This window comes from Quercus robur, chromosome 2, assembly GCF_932294415.1.
Source record: "Quercus robur chromosome 2, dhQueRobu3.1, whole genome shotgun sequence".
NCBI classification, from domain to species: Eukaryota; Viridiplantae; Streptophyta; class Magnoliopsida; order Fagales; family Fagaceae; genus Quercus; species Quercus robur.
The window spans coordinates 38,287,222-38,312,658 of NC_065535.1; the positions used below are offsets into that span (position 1 = coordinate 38,287,222).

The 25,437-nt window shown below is 34.0% G+C and overlaps 3 protein-coding genes across 3 annotated transcripts; all 3 read left to right on the forward strand.

Moving 5' to 3' along the window:
* The first annotated feature begins 4,678 nt into the window (after positions 1-4,678).
* LOC126698655 (pectinesterase inhibitor-like) lies at positions 4,679-5,221 on the forward strand. The gene has a single exon (XM_050396036.1). The coding sequence runs from the start codon at positions 4,679-4,681 to the stop codon at positions 5,219-5,221; it is 543 nt and encodes a 180-aa protein (XP_050251993.1).
* Positions 5,222-11,589: 6,368 nt separating this feature from the next.
* Positions 11,590-12,117, forward strand: LOC126698662 (pectinesterase inhibitor-like). The gene has a single exon (XM_050396044.1). It carries the CDS (start codon positions 11,590-11,592, stop codon positions 12,115-12,117), a length of 528 nt encoding a protein of 175 aa, XP_050252001.1.
* A 4,474-nt stretch (positions 12,118-16,591) lies between these two features.
* LOC126698670 (uncharacterized) lies at positions 16,592-16,900 on the forward strand. Its single transcript, XM_050396053.1, has one exon. It carries the CDS (start codon positions 16,592-16,594, stop codon positions 16,898-16,900), a length of 309 nt encoding a protein of 102 aa, XP_050252010.1.
* The last annotated feature ends 8,537 nt before the right edge of the window (positions 16,901-25,437 follow it).

Consider the following 25,437-nt stretch of genomic DNA (forward strand, 5'->3'; position numbering starts at 1 on the left):
TTAGTAAAAGCACTCTGATTTTCAGTAATAATATTTGGTAGCATTTTTTTGAGTCTATTTGCCAAGACTTTTGAGAAAATCTTGTAGAGCACATTGCAAAGGCTTATGGGTCTAAAATCTGAAGCATGCTCAGGGGATTTATTTTTTGGAATGAGGGAAATAAAAGTATGATTAAGATGTTCAGGTAAAGTAGCGGAATTAAGAAAATGCAAAATAGATTGTGATACATCATTACCAAGGGTACTCCAAAAGTGCTGGTAGAACAATGGCGGCATGCCATCGGGTCCAGGGGCTTTTAGTGGGGCCATTTCATTGATAGCCTTTTGTACCTCCCAATCTGTAAAGTCTGAAGATAATTGGTGGTTCATGTCAGTACTAATCACCTTTTGGATAGAATTGGTGGCTTCCTCACACATTGGGCCTTCTATCTTTGTTCTTTGTCCACCAAGCTTTCTATCTCCTTTTTCAACTCTAAGAGCCGAAAATTTTGACCAGTCCGCATGGCCTCCTTCTCTGCATGAATCAATTCCTTTCTTCTCTGTTTCAGCAAAGCTTGGACATTGCCGAAGTGTTCCTTGTTCCATTTCAGCAGCTCCTTTCCACACTTCTCTATCTTGTGCACTGTTCTAAATGTTGGATCCTCCATGCCTCTAGCATCCCAAATTGCCTCAACTATTTCAGAACACCCCCGGTCGGACAACCACATTTCTTCAAATCTGAAGAGTTTTGGTGTTGTGTGAAAGTCAAGTCCCATGGTATTAATCCAGAGTGGACTGTGATCCGATGAGTCTGCGGTTAGATGTTGGACCTTTGTACCTGCAAATCTTAACAGCCAATCGTTAATTGCTAAAGCCCGATCAAGTCGCTCCTATATAGATTGACCTGTAGTGAAGTGCTTCTGCCATGTAAACCGATGACCTGAGAATCCAAGGTCAATAAAACCACATTCATCCACCACATCTCGAAAAAGCTGCATCTGTGCTTGATTTCTATTACTTCCTCCAAGCTTCTCAGAGCTCCCTAGAATTTCATTAAAATCCCCGGCACACAACCAAGGGAGATTAAATTTTTTCTGAAGTTGTCGGAGCTTATTCCATGACTCATATCGTTTATGGGCTACTGGCTCTCCATAGAAACCTATGAAGCGCCATTCATCCTCCTTTCCTTTGTTAATAATAGAGTCAATATGATTCCTGGAAAATGTATCTACATGTACATCAATAGAGTTCCTCCAATATAGAGCAAGACCGCCCCCTCTATTATTTCTTTCCACAAAAAATAAATTGTCAAATTCTATCTTACTTTTAATCTCTTGTAGCCTAGTTTCATCCACCCATGTTTCGGCTAAAAACATGATGGAGGGATCTTTAGCCCGAATCATCACTTCAAGCTCCTTCACTGTCCGCAGGTTCCCAAGCCCACGACAGTTCCATACAATAATACTCATGGTGCTTGGTGGGGCTGTTGAACAGCCTCCGCCATTGAAATGTCCTGTCCATCCACTCTTGAAACCTGATATTTTTTGTAAGGTAACTCGAGTTGGATTGCATCATCTTCTTCCCTTCCCCGTTTTACTGCTACTGGGAGTTGTGTATCTGCCTTTGTCTTATGAATATTACGTGCCAACTTCTTCCACTTTCTGAGTTCAACTGTATCAGATATATTAGTTAAGGGTTGATTTTCCACGTGTACCACATTCTGATATTCCCCATTGACCCCCCCTATTCACATTACCGCCTAAATTTTCTCCACTAGGGGCTGTAACTATTGAGCAGCCAGCTGTCATATTTGGTGTGCTATAATCATGGGATTCAAACTTATTTAGAGCCGTATCAATCTCTTCAATTTGGTCTTCAAAATCTTTTGGATGGGGAGACGGAAATATATTAGGAATGTCATTGATTACCTGAATATTCTGGGAGGAATTCTTGCGTAAAATCTACTGAGAAACATCCCTGTTTTTCGCCATATCCATATTTGAAACATGTTGGGAGTCAACATTCTGTTGTGGCTTTGTGAAGGCCTGAGTCCGATCAGCGCTTTGAGTGTCCGTCGGTGGCTGCTTCCCTGACTTCGCTGTTTGCTCCATGGAGTTATTGGCTTTTGAACCTCCAAGCCCATCACCCATTCTTGAAACCGTTGTAAAGGATGACTTTCCTAGGTTGTATGGAGCCGCCCTGAGCCATGCACCATACCCCTGAACTCCCACTGGTTCGGAACCTCTACCCGTGAGCCATTTCTCACAATCCTTCTCATCATAGGACACCATGCCACACCAGTAACAAAAATTAGGGAGTTTTTCATATTTGAAGAACACCCACCGATCATTATCTTCTCCTATATCTATTTTACGACCTCAACATAGCGGTTTTGAGATATCGACCTCCACCTTAACACGGACAAAGTCATTTCCCACCAACTCTTTTGGGTTCTCCGCCTCTGACACCGCTCCAAGGGATTCACCCAGTTCTATTGCTGTCTCTGGGTCCAATAGTCTCATCGGTAACCCATGTATTTGCACCCAAAAATTGACCTTTGTGAAACGCAGGTTTTTCGCTAGGGTCTTATAATCGTAGCACTGGAATAGCACTAAGTGCTTGTCAAAGGACCATGGCCGCTGCGCTAGAACTCTTTCAGCATCAGATTCCAACTCAAATATAAAAAGCAGAACATGGTCGTCCACTTCCCTGATCTTGAACTCGTTATGAGCTCTCCACAGTGGTTTAAAGGTTCATCCAATGACGTCCACGTTGATGGCACGTCTGGTCAGGAGCTTTGTTGCTAAAACATACTCCTTACGCTTCAGATTCTTTGATTTTGTTAGACTGAGTTTGGCCCCTTCCTCAGCAGTTAGGGACAGCTTTTCCCATTCGCTAATAATATCTTCCATATCGGATGTGTTTTGAGTGCTTTGAAAAGAAAAGAGAGAGAAAAGAGTGTTTCCCAGATCCCAAGAAAGAAAACCAACAAGCCCTACTGTTAACAGTGTTAACAGAGGGAGGAAAATATCATTCCGAGGAAGATAACCAGAGTTCTACGTATCACGGTCTCTAGAGAGAGCGACGTGGTAGAGAAAAAAAGGGCTGGAGATTAAAACTTACTACCACTTGCAATTAAATATTTAAAACAAAAGGAGTTATCTAGTTAAAAAAGTATTGGAGGTAAAACAAACCCTTAAATAAGAACCAGAGAATTTATGAATCTAAACAAGAACCTGCTGTTTAATGAATCTAAATAAACGACAACTAGAGGCTTAATGAATCTAAAAAAGGTAACCCCCACCCAAAAATGGTACTAGTTTTTATTATAGATAACCAGTTTGGGGAAATCTTATCTAACCAACAATAAGGCACTTGATAAAACTATCTAAAATGGAGAATCCTATTTGTACTAAGTTCTAACCTACCCATAATTCAATACTACAAATATATAAGGTAAATTACATATTTGGTCCCTAACTTTTACGCTAAATGTCAATTTTGGTCCCTGACATTTTAAATGTGTCAATTTTGGTTTTAATGAAAATCTGGCATTACATTCTTGAATGGAGAGGTGTTATGATTCTTGACTAGAGAATAAAAGCTTTATTTGGGAATTTTATTTTCTTTGTGATATTTAAACTTTGAGAAATTATATGTCTACAACATTTTTATAATATTTTTACAACAAATCCTAAGTGGCAAGTTGTTATTAGTTGTTATTGTTAGGACAAAAAAGTAATCTTAGCATTAGTTTGAAATTTGAACCAATAATAACTAACCACCTGTGATTTATTGTAAAAATGTTGTAGACATAGCATCTCTCTTAAACTTTTCAAGCCCTAGATATGGATCTCAAGCAATCAATTTTGAAAGCTCTTCGCCTTTGCAGGAGGATTGAAAGACAAGTCTGGCTTAGTCTGCTTAGAAGAAGAGTGTAGGCATGGGATAAATGATAATGCCATAATGGAGAGTGATAAAAAATTATTTTGGGTTCAATTAATCTAATAAAAATCCACCTCACTCTCACCTAATATTTTTTTAAAGTTTATGTTGAGGTGGCAAAATACGTGACAATTTATGTTACATGAAAATAATATTTTATTTTGACTGTTAGTCATGTCAACATTTTCCATCCATCACTTAATAAGAATTATTTTGACACAATACTATAAAGTTAATGACTAAACTAACATATTTAAAAGGTTAGGGACCAAATTGACATTTAGCCTAAAGGATAAGGACCAAATATGTAATTTACCCATATATATATATATATATATATATAAACTAACTAGCCACATAGAGAACTCATTAAATCTGACTAAAAAAAACGTGTAAATAATCTTTTTTTTCTTTTTTTGAGAAGGATGTAAATAATCATTTGGCCATCATGTAATGAGTTGGACTGTTGGAGTAATTTCCTTACAATAAACAGCTTGACTTGCGGCTTCATTTTTAAATTTGGAAAATTTTTAAAATGATTTGTGATATTTATTTTAATACAGTTGTCTTTTTTTTTTTTTTGAGGAGATACAGTTGTCTAGTGCGTAAATGGCGTGAGGCCTTATTCATGTTGCCATGTATAACAGAAGGTAAATACCTTTCCAAAAAAAAGGAATGGTTTCTTTCCCTATAAAAATAATTTGATTTTGAGTCTTCTTCTTCACCCATCATCATCAACCTATTACATGACCAATATGGACTTCCAAGGTCATGTTCTAGTAGTAACTTTAACCTTTTACTTTTACTTACTCTTCTTGTTTTTCCATTCTCCGTTACAAACAAATGCATCATCATCATCATCAACTAAATTAATTGAAAGTGTTTGCAAGAATACTATAGACAATGCCAACTGCTTAAAAGCTTTGGAATCTGATCCTCGAGCTGTAAAGGCATCCCGGTTGAAAGATCTTGCTAAGATTGCTCTTGAATTAGCTGTAGCCAATGCTACAGAAAGCAAAGCTTATATTGATGCATTGCTCACCAAAAACCACACTGAACCCATTAAACAATGCTCTTTTTGGTTCGAAGCAGTGGTTGGATCATTCCGAAGTGCACTTCGAGAATTAGACGAGGATGTTTTGAGTGCTAACTATGACTCCAAAATCGCTGGTGACGATGCTGATAGTTGTGAGAATGCCTTGGCTTTGGGAAAGGTTCAAATTCCATCCATTTCGACTAGAAACAATTACGCCAAGTTATATAGTAGCATTGCGTTTGTGATTACAAATCTGCTTTGAAATTATTCTTTGAGTAGGAAGCCATCTAAGGTGATGCATTTGGGAATTTGTTGAAAATTTTTTAACTTTTTGCTTTTTGTCTCACAGGTTTTTTATTTTTTATTTTTATTTTTTAATATTTTTAAATTCAAATTAAATAATATGAGAGTTGAATTTCTTATTACAACGACCAAGTCTTCCAATATAATTGAAAGGTTGGGACTTGGGAGTGGGCTTGCTAATTGTCGATACCGTTTTTGTTCGACCTACTAATTGTCAATACCATTTTTGTTCGACCTCAATTTGCATACTAAAATGTCAAATTAAGCCTTACAAATCCAAAAGTTTTATTTTTATATGGAAAAATTCTATTTCAATTTAAAGAAACTGAAATAAAATTGTGGGGAATAGGAGTTTGAAAAAGATGGAGTGAGTTATAATATGAAGAAGATAAGACTAGCTTCTTTGCAAGCGTATTGCGAATGGTAAAAAAAATCTTGTATTTTTTTCTTCTAATGGACAAAACTTTCCATTCATTAAAATTCGGGGTTGATGCATTTTTCAATCACCAAAATCCCTAAGGAGTGTGATGAGATGCAGCACAAAATATAAACACATCAAAAAACACATAAATCTCATACATCTCTAAGTATTTTTGTGATTGGAAGATGCATCAACCCTAAATTATAAGGAATGAAAAGTTGTCCTTTTAGAAAAAAGTAGAAGAGCCTTTGAGCATGTACAAAGCACATGCAAAGAGTCTAGTGTGTGTGTAAATATATATCTCATATTATCAAAGTAATAAATAATTCAAATCATAGCTAATAACAATCAATTGAAGAGATTAATCTTAGTAAAAGATGGTAAAAGTATAGTAAATTTTCAAATATGTAATTTGTTCTCCCCCCCCCCCCCCCAAAAAAAAATCAATGTAAAAAGTGGTAGTAATATAAATGGAAAATAGTATACCGCGCCATTGTCTTGATTGCTTTCATAAAAAAATAAAAATTTCAACTTTCTTAATCTATTCTTTTTAAGGTTTGGTTTACCTTTAGTATTTTTTTTAACTGGAATCTCATTTTATTTTAATAAGAAACTATCACTTGCTATTGTATATTTAAAACAAAAGAATATGTCCAGTTAAAAAAAATACTAGAGGTAAGCCAAACCTATATTTTTATTATTTAAAATTTGAGTTTATATAAAAAATTTAGTGTTTGAAATTATGTTTGTGGGGTCCAATAATTTGTGGCCCTGGCCCATTTTTACATTGGGGCCTAAGGCCCGAGCCGAGGAAGGGTATAGCCGAGGATGGGTAATAAAAGTCCAAATGGTCTTGAGACACAGCCAAGGATGATTTTGTCCTCGGCATATCTGAGGTCCCTCTGGAAGAAAGGGCAAAAACGGTATAGGAACAATTTGGAAAAAAATCTAAAATATCTATGTCAATAGAGAAGGAGACGCTGGATAGTATAACGACCAAGGACAAAGGGAAAGCTGCTATTACTGCCATTCAATATTCTGCACCTGACAGAGCCATACTCTTCAGCTTTTACAACCACCCCCAACCACTCTAGGTATGGGCTGACAGGACAAGTCTTAAGTCCTAGGAAATTGAGCTTATACGTGGACGCTGGTGAGAGGATAAATACTCGTATAAAAGGATAAGAGACGCAGTGCGAGAAAGGGGGGGGGGGGGGACAATCCGTCCTCCCAGCCATGGTGTCCTAGAAACAAGGAGAATAAGAAGAGCATAGAGCTCCCCATAATCCTCGGACGAGATTCACTGACCGAAGCCAACCTTAACTACCGTCCGGTGACCCAGACCTAGCCTTTCAAGCCCACGCTCTACAAATGATATTGTTTGGGCCTTTTTTACGTGCGAACCCAATATCATTTTGGGTCGTTACAAATCGAGTCCTTACAATGTTAAAGTTTGGAGATTGACAGAAAAATACTAGTGGAGGGATAGAGGCAATATATAGAGATTTAAGGCCTGTTTGGTAAGAGATTTCTAGTAATATTGTTTAAGTGTTGTGGAAATAAATGTGGGTGAAAAAAGTGTTGTAGAAATATGTGTTATATTGTTTAAATAATGAAAACTGTTGTTCAAACAATATTTACAAGCAGGCCCTCATTGTCGTATGTGTTTTATTTTAATAATTATTTTAACTTTAAAAAATGGGTCAGCTACTTTGAGTTTGAGTTATACTGTTATAGTGGAAATAAGAAAGATAATTTGATTTTTTTCTTTGAGGGGAAAGATAAATTTGATTTAAATTTAAAAAAAAAATGTCATGATATAAGAACATTGAATTTCAATTGTTATTAAAGACCAAAACTTGCTCGAGTCTATTAATTTTTTATCCAAAAATAATGCTTTGAGTTCCTCATTTATGTATTTGTTTGGTTGATTTTTTTTTTAATAAAAAAATCCACATATATTCTACTTAATATTTTTATATTCAAAAAAATTTCTGTGATTCCCTCATTTATGATTAATCTATTTGTTTGTTTGATTTTTTTAAAAAGCAATATATCATACTGTAGGGACACGACTCTCAAACGGCCCAACAACGACGTTGGGCTCGCGCGTGAAAGATCCCCCACAATAATATTTGTAGAGAGTGGGCGTGAAAGGCTAACGTTGGGTCACGGGGCGTTAGTACAGGCCGGACTTTAGATAAACCTAGACAAGAAAAGGCTTTAGTCTGGATATCCTAGCCCTATAACTTTATAAATTGAGGGATTGGGCTCCTCGGATCATGTCCGAGGAGCACTAATGTTTTTCTCCGGTTACCCGACGGTGGGTTTTCCGTGGTGGTGCGCATATATTGTCTGGGCATTCTCATTCCTGAAGTTTTTCCCAGGAAGTGAGATCAGGATCCGCCCCCTTACTTCGTTACCTAACGTTTTCTTTTATACTAGCCTACGTTCGTTGTCCCTCGTCCACGTGTAAGGTCGACCTTTCCAGGACAGATATCTGTCCCATCAATCTAATCCCGAAATTGTTGGAGATGATCAATAAAGTCTAAGAATCCGGCTCTGTTAGGTGCAATGTCATATCAGTGAAGGGTATTAAGGACAACTTCCCCAAGATATTTTCTGATCTTTCAAGTTAGCTTGTATCCCACTCTAATCCATGAGACTTTAGGTCTGCCGAGGACTAAGCTGTCCTCGGCTGTATTTTCGGGCCACTTTGGGCTTCCTGTTTTTGGACTTGGACCCTGGCCTCCTTTAGTTTGGGGCCTGTGGACTCCCCATAAGCGAGCGAGCCGGGCCCCTAAACTATTGGGCCCCACATTAGCCCCTCAAAACCCTGCTGTCCAACGTCATGGTTGGAAAGGTGGGTTTTGATAATATCAAGCCTTCATTGCAGTTCATTTAGTTCAGCCCTTGATCAACGTTGGCGACTCTTCACCTCCCCGAGGAATGTACCGGTCTATGAGCCGTTTTCCTGAATTTGCGTACGTTGCCATTATGACGTTTGGTTATCTGCAGCGTGTCTTTAATATCTTCCCATTTACGAGACCTCCCAGATCTAACGGTTACTGATGGCGTGGGGGAACGAAACGGCGCATTCTTCTCTGCAGATTTCCCTGGGGATCTGAACGCGTTATATACCCTTTTCTTCGTCCCCTATATAAAGAAAGAAGACAGAAGGTGATTTTCTCATATCTGAATCCCTCAGGCCCTTCTCAGAGTTCACTTCTTCAATCGGGTTATTCCCTATCCGATAATACATCCCCCATAGTAATCAGCCATGAACAAACCCTTCCTTTCCCAGAAACGCCATGTCCTAACAAAACTTGAGATGGCTCGGTCGGGGCAAGGATGGCGGAGACTCAAGATTTGCCTCCCCATTCTTTTAGCCAAAATCCGAAGCAGGGACTCGTCACACCCCACTTCCGGTGTGACTGAGTCGAAAACCTCCCTTGTCATCTCCATCTGCTCTCTCATGAGCACACCTAATATGGCTCCAGTGTGCTAAGAGTTAGGATTGAGGCAGGGACTAAATGCCCTTGCTTCTTCCTCTCTTTGTTCACTGGCGCCATCCTTTGATTCCCCTTCTCCCTCTTTTGCTCCTTTCTATTTTCTTCATCTCTTCCCTCTTCTTCTCCTCCTTCCTGCTCATGTCCTCCATCTTCTTTTTCCTTTGCACTCCTCAGCGACAAGAGCTTGCTGAAGTGCTTCCATGTGTTCCAATTCTTCTTCCTTCTCTTTCATCTTTTCTATATAAGGTTCTTCTCCTGATATGAGCAGTACTGAGGCAGAGATTTTAGAGAGACTTTGAAGACGAGTTTAAAGGATATCTGACGGTTTACTTATCTGTATTACGGATGTTATTACTGCCTTAGCAGTTCATTTTTTTTGTATAGGCTTGTTTAAGCCCTTCCTTGTACGTTGTAATAATTTTTCATATTAATAAAAGTTATTGTTATTCTATTTCGTATGTTTTGTTTATACGTTCTAATAAATTTGCAAGCACTGCTCAGCACCATAGTATAGCATTTGAAGCAATGATAACTAAGGCCAAAACACTCGCTAATAAAAAGACGCCACAATAACTTTAACAAAATTATTATTCAACATAACAATCCGACCAGTGAGGAACGAGACTTACCTTAAAATTAATCGCGATGGGGACTAAGTGTTTGATAAGGTGTAAGAAGTAGTTATCCGAGGACATGTCGCCTTCCCAATGAACAATTTCCTTAGGCTAACGATCATCAGTTCGTTTCGCCATCTTCTTAACACACTGGCCTTAACTTTTTCCCGTATTTGAGTCGAGAAACTTCTCCATCCGAGCAGTTGATTTCCCAAAAGGCCTGAGTCCGAGGACTTCGCAAAGCCTGGGTTTTATTTAAAACTTACGCTTTTTCTTTTATGTACTTGGCTTCCCACAGACGGCGCCAATTGTAGGGACACGACTCTCAAACGGCCCAACAACGACGTTGGGCTCGCGCGTGAAAGATCCCCCACAATAATATTTGTAGAGAGTGGGCGTGAAAGGCTAACGTTGGGTCACGGGGCGTTAGTACAGGCCGGACTTTAGATAAACCTAGACAAGAAAAGGTTTTAGTCTGGATATCCTAGCCCTATAACTTTATAAATTGAGGGATTGGGCTCCTCGGATTATGTCCGAGGAGCACTAATGTTTTTCTCCGGTTACCCGACGGTGGGTTTTCCGTGGTGGTGCGCATATATTGTCTGGGCATTCTCATTCCTGAAGTTTTTCCCAGGAAGTGAGATCAGGATCCGCCCCCTTACTTCGTTACCTAACGTTTTCTTTTATACTAGCCTACGTTCGTTGTCCCTCGTCCACGTGTAGGGTCGACCTTTCCAGGACAGATATCTGTCCCATCAATCTAATCCCGAAATTGTTGGAGATGATCAATAAAGCCTAAGAATCCGGCTCTGTTAGGTGCAGTGTCATATCAGTGAAGGGTATTAAGGACAACTTCCCCAAGATATTTTCTGATCTTTCAAGTTAGCTTGTATCCCACTCTAATCCATGAGACTTTGGGTCTGCCGAGGACTAAGCTGTCTTCGGCTGTATCTTCGGGCCACTTTGGGCTTCCTGTTTTTGGACTTGGACCCTGGCCTCCTTTAGTTTGGGGCCTGTGGACTCCCCATAAGCGAGCGAGCCGGGCCCCTAAACTATTGGACCCCACACATACTTATCTCTTTTTTTTTTCCCCTTACCATACGGATCTTTTCTTTTCTTTTTTTGGAATCAATATTTGATTTTATCTAATTAACCATCTATTTGGAAGGGGACATGCGGATCTTTTCTTTTCTTTTCTTTTCTTTTTTTGGAAACAATAATTGATTTTATCTTACCATCTATTTAGAAGGGGACAAACTAATTTTTTAGGGCAAATTTAATGCCTGTATTTAAGGAGTTTATTTGGGAGGTTAAGGGGGGGCGGTTTCCCTTTTAGTTCCGCCCGGTGCAAGACACGATTGTAATACAAATATTTGTGCTGTACAAATAAATATATGTGTAGTGCAAGACAACAAAAATGGGCATATCCTATCCAAAAAAGAAAAGAAAAGTGTGCCCATTGAAACTTTTTTTTTTTTTTTTTTTTTTTTTTTTGGGTTTAGAAACTAAAAACCATGCCAACCTTATTTAACTAACAAAAAGAAAAGAAATACTCCATCTCCATCCATCTAGGCAACGACAGAAACAGGAATCGTTTTAATTAATATGTGATACTTATGATATTAATACAGTTGTCAAGTGCGTGGATGGCGTGAGGCCTTATATAATCGAACGTAAATATAGCTTTCCAAAAGCAGACGGTTTATTTCTTTCATTATAAATCCCTTTGTAAACTATTACTATTTACTACTACCACTACTACTAATAATAATAATACTACATGGATTTCCAAGGCCATCATCTTCTTGTGGCTTTAACCTTTTCCTTGCTCTTCTTGTTTCTCCATTCTCCATTACCAACAAATGCATCAACTAATAAATTAGTTGAAGGTGTTTGCAACAAAACTATAAACAATGGCGACTGCATAAATGCTTTGGAATCTGATCCTCGAACTGCAACGACATCCGAATTGAAAGATCTCGCAAAGATTGCTCTTCAAATGGCTGTAGCCAATTCAACCAAAAGCAAAGCTTACATTTATGATTTGCTCAACAAAAACCACACTGAACCCATTAAACAATGCTCTTTTTGGTACGGCGCAGTGGTTGGATCATTCCGAAGTGCACTTGGAGAATTAGACGAGGATACTTTGACTGCCAACTATGACGCTAAAGTCGCTGCCGACGGTGCCAATATTTGTGAGAATGCGTTGGCCTCTGCTGGGGTTCAAGTTCCATCCATTTCCACTAGAAACAACTACGTGAGGTTGTACAGTAGCATTGGGTTTGAGGTTACAAATGATCTTTAGTTATAAGCTAGGTGTGCACGTACGTGATGCAATGCAATGCAATCAAATAAGCGTGCGTTTGGAAGAATTTGGTTGAAATTAAAATGTTTTACTTTTTGCTTTTCATTTTAGCATTTTCCCTTTTATATGATTCAGACTGTACTAGCCCATGATGTATTGAATTTATTTTACAATTTTCTTATGTAAAAACAGAAAAAAAATCTCTTGAAATTTTCTTAAACCAAAATCTTATGAAAATTAAAATTTCATTTTTAGTTATGTTTTTCTTTATTAAACCTTGATTTTAAATGTTTTGAATTTGGTATGAATTTTGCTAAACTAGATTGCCAACATGCAAATCAAACCTAGTTAATGAGAATCGAGCAATCTAAATATATTCTAACAATTTAAACTTATCCTAATGGGTATTATATATGCTAATTTTTTTTTATACCAAAAGTGAAGTTTTAATTAGTTCAATTGCTTTTTTAGATAACTTTGATTTTTTTTTTTTGGTACATTGAATTAATTAATTTTTTTAATTAAAGGAGGAATAAAAAATTCATACTTTTATCAACTTGTTTAGTAAATTAATAGGGAATAAATATTTTGTTGGGTGGAGTTGGCGAGATTTGGTTTGTCTTAGAGCTCACCGTATGTTAATCTCCAATAAGAAAATTTTGAAATCAAGTGGAAGAATCATTTTTTTTTTTTTTTGAAAAATTTCAATTTTTATTGAAAGAGGAAAAGACTAACAAAGACAGTCATCTGCCGTACGAACCTCTAAGAGAGATTCAAGCAGGCTGTGATGAAGAAAGCAAAAAGACTTAGACAAAAGATACATCCTAGCTGCTTTATGAGCAGCAAGGTTACAAAGCCTACTAGTCCAGCGAAAGGAACAAGAAACAAACAACTTTTTCAAACTTAAAATATTACAAATCATATTACTAATAAATCATACAGGAGTGCATTCGGGTGAGGAACTGGTCACATTAAAATTGCAAATATTAACTGGCTAAAGTAGATGTTAACTAGCTCAGTGATTAAGAGATATGCAAGGGATCTAAATTTATTTGGAAAAATATCGTATTTCAAAAAACTCATTAAAATTAAAACCCTATATTTTTCAAATTGATTTTTAAGATTCAAATTCCCAAAATGGATATATAAGGAATAAATATATTATGTCAACTACATTCAAGACATTTTCCAAAAAAAAAAAAACCTACATTCAAGAAGGAAAGAAAACATAATGAACCATTTGACTCGACAGATTTATACACTAATATTAATGTCAAACTTTTATGGAAAATACATACTATGCAAATTTGAGACTGGAAGTTTTCCTGTTAGAAATGCAATTAGAAAAGTAGGACACGTAGAAAAGAATATGAACTACACCCTAAAAAAAAAATATATATATATATATATATATACACTAAAACATGCAGTTTCGGATTAACGGGATTTCAAGTCATCTCTATAGGATCGGGTTGTGAGTCAAGTCTAAACCTGACCCAACCCAATCTCAGTCCTAGGTTTGAGATTACAAATCTAATTTGAATTATTCTTGAGTAGGAAGCCATTTATAAGGTGATACAATGAAATAAGTGTGCATTTGGAAATTTGTTGAATAGTGTTTAGCTTTTTGCTTTTTGTCCCTTTTTTTTTTTTTTCAAATAATCTAGCTCTTAGTTTTTTTTTTTTTTTTTTAAACTAGTTTTTAGCATTTTTGTAACACATTTAACATAAAAATTACCAAAAACTATATTTATTGATAAACACTATGCAAAATAAGCTATTAAAAATAAGCAATTCTCCAAACTAACATAAGCCTCTTTATATGCACTACTCCCATGTTCAAAAGTTTTTTTTATAAGAAATACTTTAAAATTTAAATTAAATAATATGAGAGTGTAATTTCTTAATACATCTTATCAAATCCTCAAATATAATTGAAAGATTGGGGCTTAGGAGTGGGCTTACTAATTGTTGATACCACTTTTGTCTGGCATCGATTTGTATGCCAAAATGTCAATTTGAGCCTTAAAATTTCAAAAATTATATTTTCACATGAAAAAAAAAAAAAGGAATTATATGAAATAGATTAATTTGCCCCGATCAAATGTTGGATAAATTATTTTGATGGTTCCAAAGCCTAAAATCCCAAAATTATCAATTTTGACCAAGTTTGGCCGAATATATGAAAAATTAATCAAATTAAACCAAAATTCATCAAACCTCCAAATTCCACTTTACTTTGACATAATCCTCCATTTAAAACCATTTGTCTAATTTTTAACTAAGTCTAATCAATCGGAATCAAGGTTTAATCAAGATTTGACCAAAGTCCAACCATTTGATCGTGACAAATTTCTACTCATGTTAAAGATTATGAAATGTTCTTTAAAATGAAAATTCACAAACACTAATCAGAGTTGAAATGGATAAGATGTCGCAAACACATTAAATCTTTTATAAAAGGAGAAACTACAATGTTGGTCCCTCAAGTTCACTCTGTGTGCGCAATTGGTCCCTCAAGTTTGAAGCGAGCACAATTGGTCCCTTAAGTTTTAAAACTGAGTTGTATTAGTCCTTTTATTAACTACTGTTAGTGATGTTACTTACGTGACTAACTAAACAATGACTTGGCATTTTTTTAATGATGTAACATTTTTTTAATTAAAAAATTACAAAATAAATTTATATGTAAGAAATAATCTCCCCATCAAAAAAATATGTAATAAACAATTTGATTCACAACCTAGTACCAAACAAGAGAGAGAAGGGTAGAGAGTGGAGAAAACCAAACCCTAGCCGCATCATTTAAAAAATTATAAATTTTTTTAATTAAAACTTGAACCTGCACATTCTGGCTTTCTGTTAACACAGACGTAATGATTATTCTACAAAAGTTTGGCGATACATCTCCGGTCCAGATAGCAAACCTATTACATTGTTCTTTCAGTAACAAGTAGGTACCAAAATACAGAATTGTGCTTTACACCAAACTCTAGATCCTTCCGTCAATATATTGCTCTTTTAGATCCTGCAATGCATGTCGAATTGAATCCTCACCTTGGCCGGAGTAGTTCAAACATATAAGCTGTTGAGCAACACAGTAGGCCATCTGGATTGGATGATATTGTAGGTAGTTTACTTCCATCCTCTTCACTTCCTAGACATTGGAAATTTGTTTAAAATGTCAGATTAATTACCGCAGTTCATGAAGAGGGGCCATTCCATATACATCAACAAGAAAAATTTATTAAGGAAATCAAATCAAGTAAAAGGAAGACACAGACACCACATAAATTGGATTTCAATAAACATTTAAAAAAAAAAAAACTAAACCAGTAAATATGTTTTAAAAGCCACAAGGGTGGGACACTCGCTGGGGGCTTCCCGTAAATGTCAACCAATATTTTTCAAAACTTGTATGAAAAATGTGAGCAGCTTTGCAAGCAGTTTATTTATTTATTTTTTAATCTTTAACTTACTTGTAAGTTTTAACAAGTTGGCACCAACATAATACTAAGACCCAATCAGTACCAAACAATTCGTAATTTTTTTAATTAAAAACTGCCACATCATTAAAAAAAATGTCAAGTTATTGTTCCGTTAGCCACATAAGTAACATCACTAACGGCAGTCAGTAAAAGGACTAATATAACTCAGTTTTAAAACTTGAGGAACCAATTTTGCTCGCTTCAAACTTGAGGGACTAATTGGATTTCAGGGACCAATACTGTAGTTTCGCCTTTATAAAAAGACATACATTTTTGTAAGAGAGATGCTACATCTACAACATTTTTACAACAAATTACAGGTGGTTAGTTGTTATTGGTTCAAATTTCAAACTAACGCTAAGATTACTTTTTTGCCTCAACAATAACAACTAATAATAACTTGCCACTTAGGATTTGTTGTAAAAATGTTGTAAAAATATTATAGACATATCGTTTCTTTTTTTGTAAAGTTTTATTATAGTTTAATCTCGGCTGAATTATAAATTTATAATTAAACGATCTCATGTCGAACTTCAATTTGGTATATTTGGATAGCAAAATCTCCACTTAGAATAAAAAGAACTTACCAAAAATATTAAAGTGCAAATTTTATGCAAAAACACGATTTTATCACCCCTTTCCAGGGCCTCCAACTCACATCATCAAAAGATTGGGACAATAAAGAATGGAGGTCGACAAGACCATAAAGTAACCTCACAAAGTTGGAACAAATTGCACAAAATCTGTTTTTTCAGGTCAAAAAGTGGTTTTTAGGGGTGATTCGCTCAAAAAACTGTTTCATTTCAGGCATGATTGATGTAAAAAATCTTGAACTTTCATGAATAAAGATCAATTATCTATTTCACAGAACAAACAACTTGAAAATATTATCTTCAGATTGAGAGATATCGCATGCACAAGATAGGCAAGATGTCATCTTTGCAAATTTCTGCATGTTCGCAAAAAATAATCTGCCAGCGCACAGAATGGCTGTAGCCAATTCAACCAAAAGCAAAGCTTACATTTATGATTTGCTCAACAAAAACCACACTGAACCCATTAAACAATGCTCTTTTTGGTACGGCGCAGTGGTTGGATCATTCCGAAGTGCACTTGGAGAATTAGACGAGGATACTTTGACTGCCAACTATGACGCTAAAGTCGCTGCCGACGGTGCCAATATTTGTGAGAATGCGTTGGCCTCTGCTGGGGTTCAAGTTCCATCCATTTCCACTAGAAACAACTACGTGAGGTTGTACAGTAGCATTGGGTTTGAGGTTACAAATGATCTTTAGTTATAAGCTAGGTGTGCACGTACGTGATGCAATGCAATGCAATCAAATAAGTGTGCGTTTGGAAGAATTTGGTTGAAATTAGAATGTTTTACTTTTTGCTTTTCATTTTAATTAGCATTTTCCCTTTTATATGATTCAGACTGTACTAGCTCATGATGTATTGAATTTATTTTACAATTTTCTTATGTAAAAACAGAAAAAAAAAATCTCTTGAAATTTTCTTAAACCAAAATCTTATGAAAATTAAAATTTCATTTTTAGTTATGTTTTTCTTTATTAAACCTTGATTTTAAATGTTTTGAATTTGGTATGAATTTTGCTAAACTAGATTGCCAACATGCAAATCAAACCTAGTTAATGAGAATCGAGCAATCTAAATATATTCTAACAATTTAAACTTATCCTAATGGGTATTATAAATGCTATTTTTTTTTTATACCAAAATTGAAGTTTTAATTAGTTCAATTGCTTTTTTAGATAACTTTGATTTTTTTTTTTACATTGAATTAATTAATTTTTTTAATTAAAGGAGGAATAAAAAATTCATACTTTTATCAACTTGTTTAGTAAATTAATCGGGAATAAATATTAAATATTTTTATCACCGTATGTTAATCTCAAATAAGAAAATTTTGAAATCAAGTGGAAGAATTTTTTTTTTTTTTTTAATTCAATTTTTATTGAAAGAGGAAAAGACTAACAAAGATAGTCATCTGCCGTACGAACCCCTAAGAGAGTTTCAAGCAGGCTGTGATGATGAAAGCAAAAAGACTTAGACAAAAGATACATCCTAGCTGCTTTATGAGCAGCAAGGTTACAAAGCCTACTAGTCCAGCGAAAGGAACAAGAAACAAACAACTTTTTCAAACTTAAAATAGTACAAATCATATTGCTAATAAATCATACAGGAGTGCATTCGGGTGAGGAACTGGTCACGTTAAAATTGCAAATATTAACTGGCTAAAGTAGATGTTAACTAGCTCAGTTATTAAGAGAAATGCAAGGGATCTAAGGGCACTCATTAATAATCCATTTTAAGAAATTTTTTACCTCACTTTTATGGAAAATGAAAAAAGCTATCAAAACATTAATTGTTTTTTTTTTCTTTTTCTATAAAAACTTTCTTTAACTGGATTCTTAATCAATGTCCTAAGAGCACTCGTTAGCATTTCCCTTTCAAAAAAACTCATTAAAATTAAAACCCTATATTTTTCAAATTGATTTTTAAGATTCAAATCCCCAAAATGGATATATAAGTAATAAATATATTATGTCAACTACATTCAAAACATTTTCCAAAAATAAAAATAAATAAATAAATAAAAACTACATTCAAGAAGGAAAGAAAACATAATGAACCATTTGACTCAACAGATTTATACACTAATATTAATGTCAAACTTTTATGGAAAATACATACTATGCAAATTTGAGACTAGAAGTTTTCCTGTTAGAAATGCAATTAGAAAAATAGGACATGTAGAAAAGAATATGAATTACACCCTAAAAAATATATGTATACACTCAAACAGAGACCTAATTGAGGTCGATTTACCTGTCCGAGACCTAACTCGACCCAGCTGTACAATTTCGGGTTAACGGGATTTCAAGTCATCTCTATAGGATCGAGTTGTGAGTCAAGTCTAAACTTGACCCAACCCAATGTCAGTCCTAGGTTTGAGATTACAAATCTAATTTGAATTATTCTTGAGTAGGAAGCCAAATAAGTGTGCATTTGGAAATTTGTTGAATAGTGTTTAGCTTTTTGCTTTTTGTCTCTTTTTTTTTTTTCTTTTTCTTTTTTCAAATAATCTAGCTCTTAGGTTTTTTTTTTTTTTTTTTTTTTTTTTAAACTAGTTTTTAGCATTTTTGTAACACCCCAAAAACTATATTTATTGATAAAAATTATGCAAAATAAGCTATTAAAAATAAGCAATTCCCCAAACTAACATAAGCCTCTTTACATGCACTACTCCCATGTTCATAAGTTTTTTTTATAAGAAATACTTTAAAATTTAAATTAAATAATATGAGAGTGTAATTTCTTAATACATCTTATCAAATCCTCAAATATAATTGAAAGATTGGGGCTTAAGAGTGGGCTTACTAATTGTTGATACCACTTTTGTCTGGCATCAATTTGTATGCCAAAATGTCAATTTAAGCCTTAAAATTTCAAAAATTATATTTTCACATGAAAAAAAAAAAAAGAATTATATGAAATAGATTAATTTGCCCCGATCGGACATTGGATAAATTATTTTGATGGTTCCAAAGCCTAAAATCCCAAAATTATCAATTTTGACCAAGTTTGGCCGAGTATATGAAAAATTAATCAAATTAAACCGAAATTCATCAAACCTCCAAATTCCACTTTACTTTGACATAATCCTCCATTTAAAACCATTTGTCTAATTTTTAACCAAGTCTAACCAACCGGAATCAAGGTTTAATCAAGATTTGACCAAAAGTCCAACTGTTTGATCGTGACAAATTTCTGCTCATGTTAAAGATTATGAAATGTTCTTTAAAATGACAATTCACAATCACTAGCCAGAGTTGAAATGGATAAGATATCGCAAACACATTAAATCTTTTATAAAAAGACATCCATTTTTGTAAAATTTTATTATAATTTAATCTCGGCTGAATTATAAATTTATAATTAAAAGATCTCATGTCGAACTTCAATTTGGTATATTTGGATAGCAAAATCTCCACTTAGAATAAAAAGAACTTACCAAAAATATTAAGTGCAAATTTTATGCAAAAACACGATTTAAACACCCCTTTCCAGGGCCTCCAACTCACATCATCAAAAGATTGGGACAATAAAGAATGGAGGTCGACAAGACCATAAAGTAACCTTTAGGACAAATTGCACAAAATCTGTTTTTTCAGGTCAAAAAGTGGTTTTTAGGGGTGATTCGCTCAAAAAACTGTTTCATTTCAGGCATGATTGATGTAAATATCTTGAACTTTCATGAACAAAGATCAATTATCTATTTCACATAACAAAGATCAATTATCTATTTCACAGAACAAACAGCTTGAAAATATTATCTTCAGATTGAGAGATATCGCATGCACAGGATAGGCAAAATGTCATCTTTGCAAATTTCTGCACATGGATCTGTTTGGATTGAGCTTATTTTTGTTGAAACTGAAAACACTGTAGCAAAATAATTTTTAAATGTATGAATAGTATCGTGTGACCCATTTTAATATTTTTTAACGTATAAACAGTATATGCACCGTGTATACACTTATATGCACCGTGCATAAACAGTGTATACACGGTTCATAAACAGTAAATATTGTCTCTCAAAGTCAACAAATGCGGGAGAAAAAAAAAAAAAAAAAAAAGGTGAAAACGCGCTTTGAAAACGCAAACGCCGGATTAATTGCTATCCAAACCCACACATTAACCACCTTTCTTCCACCTGAAATATCTTCGCATCCGCTACTCTAAATAGAATAATGCAGGTACCCTTGGAAATTAGATTGCAAGACCTTTCTGATGATGACAGCAAGAACGCAAAAATTTGAGTTCGAAAGGCTCTCAAATAATTGCTCAAAGATAGAACCAGAGAAAGGGAAAAAAATGGGACCGGAATGACCTCTAAGCTTCTAGAAATGAGCAAGCCAGCAGGCCCAACCCAGCCCATTTCCTTTAAATATTTCCCCTTTCCCCCATTTATTTCATCATCAACATTAACTAATAATAATCAACTATCATCCTCCATCATCTGTTTTAACATCGTCTAGGATTCCAAAGTCCTCATTTTTAAATATTTTCCAGCACTAAAGTAAACCTCCATTAGCCTCTTAAATACCCCCTAGGAGAATGTTTTTCGTAGATTAAAAATGCTTTTAAGGGCAAATGGTAATCTCTTTACCTTTAAAGCTTATTGTTTTCGCTTGTTATATATTTTGTTATTATGTTTCTAAGAGTTAGGTTTTTTAGAAATACACTACTGTTAGTTTCTTTAAGACTTTCTAATCTCTTTCTGTGTGTGTTAAAATACTTAGTATTCTAAAAAATATTCACATAGTAAGCTATGTATATATAGCATTCTAACGTAGTAATATTTAACATTTACATGTTAGGCATGCGTATATTATTTTACGTGTAGTAAGAAGTTATTCATCCTATTTATAAATATATATATATATATATAAAATCTCCCATGTTATATATATTTATTCACATGCTTACTTATATGTAAATAATTTCACATAGTTATCTATATAGTATACCCATATGTTGATTGCAAATAAACCCTTTTTTCCCCCACACACACACCAAAAAAAAAAAAAAAAAAAGCCAAATATCTTAGTTATTTTCCAAAATGTAAATTGTTGAGATTAAATCAAAATGAGGTATCATCATTTGGATAGTCATTTTATCATGCTTAACACATTCACCGCATGAAATCAAGCTTTCGAGTTTAAGTTCTTTAGTTTGAGACTTCACCTACCTTATTTAGTTTAAGAGCCCTTAGGATGACCTTTAGTTAATTAAGTAATTAAAATTAATTAGACAATGGGTGATCAATCACACCTAGAAATCCAATGGCTGCCCGGTTCAGTTTGGATCGAATGACATGTTACTGACATGGCTCAGCCATTGAGTGACATGTGGCAATTGACGTTAGCGCAAAATAGATGTGGCGCATGGACGACCATAAGAATCTTCAGGTGGCATGTGAGGGCACATTCGACATCTAATGACTGCGATTTTTTATGTGGTTGGGTTGATCAACAAGAGATCTATTGTTTGGTGGTGGCGATTAGATGATTGAAGCACAGTAGACGACGGTGTTGATAGTGGCCATGGTCTATGGTGTTCAAGATTCCTTGTTGTGGTGGCTGAAACATGTATATAAATTCATTTTAGATGATACTGTAGCACAAAATCACCAAAAATATACCTATATTTGGTTATGTATCAGTGTTCACATTTTTACATATTACTACAATATCATCTAAAAACACATGATGACTCTTGCTTATGCATTTTATTCTTTTCTATTTTTTATTCTTCTCTCCTAGTTTTCATCTCTCTCTCTCTCTCTCTCTGATAAAGTAACATTATTTTAATGTGATGCATTGTCTTTAATTGCTATAATGTTAGAAATACTAATATTTCATAGAAATAAACTTTACATGATTGTCTTTATATAGAATGCATTGTGAGTAGTGGCAAAGATTGGATTTTAGTTCAGGAGGACAAGATTCAAAGACAATCTTGAAAGCAAAACTAATCCAAAAAATATCAATAAACAATTATTTAATAATGTATTCGTCAATATAAATTATTTTTTATACATAGAACTGGATCTAGACCCATGCTTATGCTTAGATTTCTTCAAAATCTTAATAAACTTCAAGTACATATATAAATATTTGATTTGGATCCAAACCCATGCTTATATTTCATATTATCAATATAAAAAAAAAAAAAAAAACTCAAATCATAGCTAATAACAATCAATTTAAGAGATTAATTTAAGTATTAAAGTTTAAATATTTAATTTGTTTTCCCAAAAAATAAAATAAATAATGAATCAAAGTAAAAAGTGATAAAAGTATAGTAATATACATGGAAAATTTTATATCGATTCATTGCCTTGATTTATTTTTAAATATATATAAATTTAAAATTTCTTAATCTGTTCTTCTTATTATTTAAAATTTAAGTTTATAGCAAAAACTCAAAATTTGAAATTATGCAAATGTTGGGAGATTGACAAAAAAAAAAAAAAAAAAATACAAGTGGAGGGATAGAGGCAATAGAGATTTATTGCCGTGAGAGAGTGTGTATGTGCATGTGTCTCTATAGTTATTTTAACTTCAAAATATGGGTCAACTACTTTGAGTTATAGTACAATGAGAAATATGAATTTGATTTAAACCTTAAAAATGTCATGATACAAGAAAATTGAATTTCAATTATTATTAAAGACCTACAGTTCAATGAGTTTATTAATTTTTTAACCAAAAAGAATGCCTTGAGTTGGTCATTTATCTATTTGTTTGTTTGATTTTTTTTTTTTTTATAAAAAAATATTCTACTTATCTTTTTTTAAATTATTCAAAAAAAAATTGTGAGTCCCTCATATATAATTTATCTATTTGTTTGTTTGATTTAAAAAATAATAATATATCATATTTATCTTTTTAGTTTTTAGTTTTTAGTTTTTTTCTTGCTAAACGGATCTTTTCTTTTATTTTTTTCGGAATCAATATATCATTGTATCAAACCATCTATTTGGGATGGGACAAACTAATTTTTCAGGGGCAAACTCAATGCCTATATTTAAGACGTTTTTTTGGGGGGTAATCAAGGGGGCAATTTCCCTTTAGCTCTGCCCCGGTATATAACTGCAGTGCAAGACATGATTCTAGTTCAAGTATGTGTGCTATATTAATATGTTTGTAATGTAAGACAATAAAATTGGGCCTAGAGCCCAATGAACCTATATACATTAACAAGAAACATTCAAATTGTGATAGAAGGTTTAAATGAAACTTTTTTTTAGAAAAATTGTGATTTAAAAGAAACAGTTTGAAAGTTTAAAATTTAAATGAAAAATATAAAAATCTCTAAGATTTAGTAAAAATTAATTTACCTTTTTTTATTTTTTAAAAATTTGGAGGAGTCTTATTTACATGGAAGAGGATTCCTATTTTACAATGAATATATATATATATATATATATTTTTTTTTTATATGGCTGATTTTTGGGAATTTGTAAAGTTGTTTTGTTGTTTGTATTTGGAGAAGCTTTGGGTGAGATGTTTTTGTTCTTTTTAACCTTACAAGAGTTACACGTTTTCTTGATCATTGATCTTTATTAAAATCTAAGGGTGGAAAAATACTTGTGTCATATCATAACTGTCCTAGAAATAAGTAATCAAACCGCATTAACTTTCTCCCATATTTATCTTTAAATAATAATAAAAAATTTATCCAGCCTAATGTTCAATTTCTTCATCATCTCTCTCTCTCTCTCTCTCTCTCGTGGAAGACACCTACAGGAGAATTTACCTTTGAATTTCTTCTTCATCAGTGTAACTTGAACTCATCTCATATATATATATATATATATATAGAAACCGGGCAAGAAACCCAAGCAGTAGGGAAGATATCTCTATGGGCCCATCTCACATACAAAAAGCAACCTAAGTAGCAAGATTATGGGCTATGAAATTAAGGTCTCTATTTACAAAACAAAAATCTCAACAAGAGTGGGGGTTCAAGGATGCTAAAATAGAAGTTAAAAATGGGGAAAGGAATTCCTAGGTATGAATAGAAGGATTTTGAAGGACTTCTATCATACTAAGGGAATCCTCTTCAATATGGACGAATGGGATACAATGGAATGTTGACATCTTGAGAGCCGAAAGGGCGGCATGAGCTTCACCAAGAAGGGGGTCCATACTCCATAGACTAAGGTCCATAGTATTCTATCACATTTTGTTTGGGACATGGAGGCTTGACTTTAAAGAAATTATGCGAAGGTCTGAATGTCACTTCTCAGACTCCATAAATCATGATCTTGAAAAGAACATTTTTGCTCACCAAGGAGTTTGGCATTTGTCTAGTTATGTACCGGTATCAAAGAATATACTATTAAGTATTGGAAAAGGTTTGACTCCAAATATGTTTGGAGTCTTAGAACCTTGGGTTCCAATTATTAATAAGGAAATAAAATGTGTTAATTTATGTGTATTGTATATGACAAAGATAAATGTTATCTTCTTATTGATGGTTTGAACATAAAGTTCCAAACATGTTTAGAGTTAAATTTTATTCTTAAATATTAAGGATGATGAATAGTAGTAATACTGATAAAAAAAACAAAAAAAAACTAAACAATGATGAATAGTACTCTAAAATAAAACAAAAGAGAATTGAAATCAAAATTCAGCGGACCGCTTGTTTAAGCCCAAATTGTACCCGTTCATTTCAATTTGGTGGCAGGTGCAAAACCAATTTGTGGACCTGTCTTTTCATGGGCAACCATCCTGTAAAGCTAATGCATGATCAACCAAGTTTGGTTTGGGTCATTTCCTGAGGAACATTATGAAAAAGTGACCTCAGAGTTTCGGTTACTAGCCTCCTAGTCCTATCTGTCCTATAATTTCAGGACATGAACTAACCCTTGAACATCCGGAACAAATGAATGGTATTAAAGCGTTCTTGTTAGCCTAGCTAAAGCCACGTTTAGTGTGTGTTTGGTATTGAGTTAAAAAGTCAACTTTTTTATTATTCAGATTATTTTTGCTATTATTTATAAGTCTCATTACACTTTTTGGTACTATTTATGGGTTTCACTGTACTATTTCAACTATCTTTCATCTCATGAGAAAAAATTCACATAATAGAATCTTAAAAAAAGGACCTAAGGAACAGCACCTAAGTACTGTATCTAAGTCTTACTCGAATGCTAAAACTATTGTAATTGTTTATAGATAGTAGGTTAGCTAACCTAACAAAAGGGAATTTTTAGACTAAATTTAACTAAAAA